The sequence below is a fragment of the Benincasa hispida genome, chromosome 8, assembly GCF_027475165.1.
Source record: "Benincasa hispida cultivar pf3 chromosome 8, pf3_genome.v1.1, whole genome shotgun sequence".
Taxonomy (NCBI): domain Eukaryota; kingdom Viridiplantae; phylum Streptophyta; class Magnoliopsida; order Cucurbitales; family Cucurbitaceae; genus Benincasa; species Benincasa hispida.
The window spans coordinates 40,904,195-40,910,202 of NC_143485.1; the positions used below are offsets into that span (position 1 = coordinate 40,904,195).

At 28.3% G+C, this 6,008-nt stretch overlaps 1 protein-coding gene across 1 annotated transcript; it reads left to right on the forward strand.

Moving 5' to 3' along the window:
- Positions 1–3,958: 3,958 nt before the first annotated feature.
- LOC150034589 (uncharacterized) lies at positions 3,959–5,238 on the forward strand. Its single transcript, XM_090316786.1, has 2 exons — positions 3,959–3,962; positions 4,558–5,238. The coding sequence occupies exons 1-2, from the start codon at positions 3,959–3,961 to the stop codon at positions 5,085–5,087; spliced, it is 534 nt and encodes a 177-aa protein (XP_090172912.1). The 3' UTR covers positions 5,088–5,238.
- The last annotated feature ends 770 nt before the right edge of the window (positions 5,239–6,008 follow it).

Consider the following 6,008-nt stretch of genomic DNA (forward strand, 5'->3'; position numbering starts at 1 on the left):
AGTAATTCGACATCTTCTATTCTTTCTAAAAATGGATTAGAGTCAATTTTAATTATTTATGAAAATGAACACAATGATTAACATGTGAGTATTGCATTACCAAATGGAGAATTATTTATTAATTAAACAATAATGCATGAGAAATTTTGTCAAATGGCAATGCTTACTAACCACTCCATGTAATTAATATGATTAAGACACGTCACACAATCAAATGTGTAAATACCAAGCATTTTTAACCAATTCCAAAACGCCACGTGTCCACTACTTTTCATCCCACACCAAATCTTTGTGCTGAAACTGCACGCAATTGAAACGACGCCGTTGGATATTGCCACGTGTTCTAATTAATGTTTATTTATTTATTACTTATGAAAACTTAGCCGCCTCGCAAATCTCTGTCTGTGCTACGTCAACGTCTTCGTCACACACCAAAAAGCGACTCTTTTTGTAATTTTAGTTTTTCCCTTTTTGAGTTTCGTTTTAAATTTGTTTTCACGGTTTTAGTTTTTCTTTTAGGGAAACTATTTTAGTTCCTCTATGATCTTTTAGTGTGGTGTTTTGATGTTCAAAAAATCAGATAATCCGAATAACTCGAACTATCCAATCTAAATTATAAGGATTAGATTGAATTAATTTTGTTCTTGGATTAGGTTGAGTTAAACTTTTTCTATTTTAGTTGGGTTGGGTTGGGTTGAGTCTCAGGTTGTTAAGTAAAAATTGGAATTCATTTAACTCAACCCGATTACACACATATATTTTTCTATTTGTTTAAAATTTGACTACTTTGAGTTAATGAATTTTGTGAATTTTTAATATTTTTCTTTTAAAACTGTCATAATGTTTGTATTTGTTTAAAATTTGAAATAAATATTATAGATATTTGATTTTTAACATTTTCATGGTATGAGATTTTAGTTATTAGTCATGTGTTGTAGATAATTTTACGTCTTTTCAATTAATAAGAAAAAAGTAAATTATAACCCGAAAATCCAACCCGATCTAGATTTTGTGCGGGTCTTTTAGGTTGCCAACTCAACCAATCCAAATTTTCGAGTTGGTCCAAAAGGTATCCCTAATCCAACCCGACCGAGCCCATATACATACCTAATGGTATTATATCATATCTTAAAAAGCGTAGACAACTTATGAAGATTCTCAATAGAACCTATAAGAAAAGACTTGCAATAAGAAAATTTAGAAGAAAGCTAAGATGACTCATGTTAAAGCTCAGAGAGAACTCACGGGATAGCCCAAAAAATGCATGAAAAACTGTAGTAAGGCTCATGAGGAAGCTAAGAAAATTCATGGATAACCCAAATAGGACACATAGAGTAGTAAGTAAAGATCCCGTAGGTGACTTAGTAGTATCATAGAGGAACTCTGTAGACGACTTAGTAGTACTATAGATGTCCTATTAATGATAGTATCGTGGAAGAGTGATGGAGGATCTGGCAGTATAATGAAGGTCCGTAAACAACATTTATTCCTCAAAGGACAATTAACAAGATGCAACCATAAAGCTTAAACCCTAAATTTGAGTTTTCCATCATTGGTTTATCTTTGAGCTTATAGAGATACAAATTTGAGTTCTTAATTTTTTTTTGGGTGGAAAAGATTAATTTTGACTATGAACTTATTACGTTATATTTATTTAAACCTTAAACTTTCAATTATATTAATCTTAATTCTAAGTTTAAACGAGTGCTGCAATTTTAAACTCAAACTCTAAAAAGTGTTAATAATTTTGACCATCTAATAAATTCTTACTCAATGCATATCTTAAAAAAAAAAAAAACTCTTATAGAATATATATGAAATATCACTTTGATAATGTTTTTTAAAGAAAAAGAGAACAACCTTAAAGCTGTTTTTTTTTTTTTTTTTTTTTTTGAAATTTATGAAATTGGAGAATATTATTTAATAGTTAATTAGTACGTCGGTCAAATTTACTAGAATTAACGTTATTTTAATTATTAAAAATTTATAGAAAAGTTAATTGAAATTAAAATGAGAGTCAAAATTGTAACATGTATATAAGTTCAAAGTCAAAATTGATGAAATTAAAAGTTTATAATTTAAATTGATATAATTGTAATGAGTCATAGCATCTAGAAAGAAAAAACTCAAACCTTAGGATTAAAACGGTAAATGAAAATATAATATTAAAATCCATTATAATACAATCGTATTTGAAGTAAGGATTTTTCAATGTATTCGTTGGGACAAACAGAGCAACACACTGTGGGGATTTTTTTGGGTAAACCTCTTCGCTAGACTTTGACTTTTTGACCTTCAAATATTCTTATTCGCCCAGAAAATTTCATCCCTTCACACCTTATTTCATTGTACACGTGGAATTATCAATAACGACTACTTCAACCTTAATCCTTTTTAATTTTTTTTTTCTAATAAAGAGTAAATAATATTCAATATAATATAAATCAAATTCTTTTTCCTCATCTTTTAGTTCCATTCTTCCCCAACGATCTTTATAGTCAGCTTGACCGCATTTCCTAAAAATGAGTCAAAATAAGGAAAAAAAAAAATCTAATTAATATTATTAATGGGTTAAAAAAGAAATTCTGATCACTGACGATTAAAAAAGTAACAATTTAGTCATTAAACTTTGATTTGTAAGAATTTAATCCCTATACTTTCATTCTATAATATTTTAGTCCCTAACTTTAGTATGTAATAATTTAATCATTTTTACTTTCGACATTGTAACGTTTTATTCTCTAATGTAAAAAATTTATCAAAATTAGATGTCAATTTTAATAGTTTATGATGTCAATTTTGTATTTTGTAAAGATATTAAATCTCTAGTTAGTTTAACGGTTTATTTATGCATGAAATCTCTTTAAACCTCAATATTAATTTCTACAATAAAGATTAAATTGTTACAATTTAAAAGTTTCAGGGCTAGATTGTTATATAGTAAAATTCATGAACTAAATTGTTACAAAATTAAAAGTATAGGAACTATATATATCTTTAGACACAAAATTGTCAATTTCTTACACTTGATTTGGTATGCATTACAATCTAAAATGTTGGAGGTAATTATTATACTAACAAAAATTCCTATACCCTATTTTTTGTATTTAAAAAACACATAATTAAATTGGTTGTGTAGCCCTATTTTTATTCCCCACCTAAGGTAAAATATATCAAGTAGTGTCTAATATTTTAAAAATCTTTAATTTGATTTTTAATTGGTTTGGTGAAATATTAAAAAAATCCCAATTAGGTTATTCCACAAAAACATGTTTAAATTTTAATATAAAATAATTGTGGGTGAAACTATTATTTTAGTACCATAATGAGTTTCCATGTCATTTAGACATCTTAATTGAAAGAAATAAATTAGTTAATACATTATAAGTTTACTCAATCTTGAGGGTGGTGTCTATTTTGTATCTGCACTTTAATATTTTTAAAATTTACACATCTACCAAACATAAAATTCAAAAAATTCAAAGTTCTTAAGATTTTTATTAGATATAAAAATCAAATTTGTTAACGAGCTATTAGATTGAAATTGAAAGTTATAACCGAAAGCACATGAATCTATAAACATCTTTAAAAGTTTAAAAATAAAGATTAGCAAATTTTAAAGTTGTGGATTCTCTTTCAATTTGACCAAATAGATTTTTATTGATAGATGGATAAAATTTTATTAATCAACGAGTTATATTGCACATGCCAAATAACATGTGTATGATATTTATCATATATTCAAATGTAAAAAACCTTAAGATCTCGTTTGATAACCATCTAAATGTTTTTATTTAAATGACTTGAAAACTTGTAATACATTAGGGAAAAAGAGAAGAGATTGAAAATTGGTGAAATTACAAATTTGATTCTTATGATTTGAAAAAGATTAGAATTTGATTACTATTTAGAAAGAATTATGAAACTATGATGACTCAATTCTTACTATCCCAAAATCATGAGTATGTAATAATAATAATTTATACCTCTTAACTTTGGAGGTTATATGAACTAAAACCTTAAACTAATAATTGTATTAATTAAACTTTTGTAAGTGTATCGATTTACTTTTTTTTCAAATTTCGTTCAGCGTGAAATTAAATTCTCAAATTTTCATAAGCCAATTAATTTAGACTTTTTTATCACTTTTGGAAATCATCATTATAGTGATTCTCAAACTTATAGATTTCTTAAAATATCGGTTTTACAAAGTGTAGGAGGTTAATTGATACAACTATTAATTTCACAAAATAGAGTATAAATCGATACATTCACAAAAATTTATAATTTAGATTGATACAATTATTAATTAATGATTTTAATTGATAATTTCTAAAATTTAGAGATATAAATAGATATTTTTTTCCAATTTTAAAATGTAATCTTGGAGGAAAGAAAGGGTCAAATTTGGAAGAGGGAGTTAAATTAATAAATCAGGTGCTACCATAATACTAACAAATCAACCCACGACGACACGTGTAAGCCCATAAAGCCATGGGGTCCACAACAACGGCCTCGAGAAATCGAGAGACATTAATCGAGTGCGATGCGTCGCAGGGAATTTTTTTAAAAAAAAAGAAAAAGAAAAAAGAAAAACGGTTGGGCCGGTTCCGTTCCGTTTGGTTTCGTATCGTATCGGTCAAAAGCAGTCGCCTGATTCAAAATCGGATTGCGCTTTTCCCATTTCCCCACCCAATTTCCATCTTCCCTCCCTTCTTACGTCTCATACTCCTAATTCTCTTCCCCTCTCTCTCTCTTATATAATCCCCTCAGCCGCTGAAACCTTTCTCCGCCGAACATCATTTCAAACGATTCTTCGATATAGGGTTTTTCTTTTAATGTTTCTGGAGATGGAGATCAATTGGAAGCAGAGCAATTCCGAGAACACAGAGAGCAATAGTATGGAGAAGATCGGAGCTCCGTTTCCTGTTCATAGCCAGGTGAGGAAGATCAAGGAGGAATCAGAGACGATCATCGATTGGCGACCTGGACAGCCGGAGATCAGACCGCCGACCACCGTCTTTCGCCAGATCTCTCGCTCGCCACTCGGAATTTCCGGCCGCCCGATTTCGGTAGGGGAATCGTAGAGGGAAATTATTGCCGGTAGAGAGACTTTAGGGCTTATTTTCTCTTCTCTTTTTCTAAAGATTCAGATAGCCCTAGTTATGTACCCTTTTTTTTTTTTGTAAATATATTTCAAATTTTTAAATAGAGAGATTTTTGGATTTTGTATATTAATTACTTTCTTTGTTTTTTTTTTTTTTTGATAATATTGCTGCGAGATTGTTCATAAAATATTTGATGATTATTCCTGTGGAGAATATGAATTTCTAAGATCATCTATCTTGGAAGGGAAATGAAATTTGTTTCTCTATTTTAATTTTAAAATTATATAAAAGTTGGTTTGTTGAACTAAGAAAAGGGAAAAAACATATATGTTCATCTTATTTTTATTCATATCGGCGTTTTTTCTTTTTTCTTTTTTGGTTTCTAAAACAAATATTTATACGAAAAATCAGACGAATCAATTTTACATTGGCCGTTAAAAGTTTGTGGCATTGAAAAATCTTCTCCTTCTTAAGAAAATCTGAAAATCTAAAAATTTTAGGTAATGGTCCCCTAAGTTTGCTTTATTGTATTTGTTGTCGTTATTAATATTATTATTTTGATTTAATAATAACCAACCAAGGTAACTTTATCTTCTACACATAAAAAAGTCTCAACAATATTTTCTGTGGAATTTAAGAAAAATAAGGTTAAATACGCATTATGAAAATTTGAATTCATTTGACGTCTAAGCTGGTTTTTTTTTTTTTTTTTTTTTTTTTTTTCATATTAATTAATTAATTAATTAATTAAAAATTTGCAAAAAGAAAGAAAAAATAAACCAGAGGCTGTTGTCCTAATCGTATTAGGGTATATTAGCACATAATTTTATTTAATCAAACTGGAACGGAGGATATTCTCAAATCTCAACTATCTTCATAGTGTGATAGAAAAATAGGTAG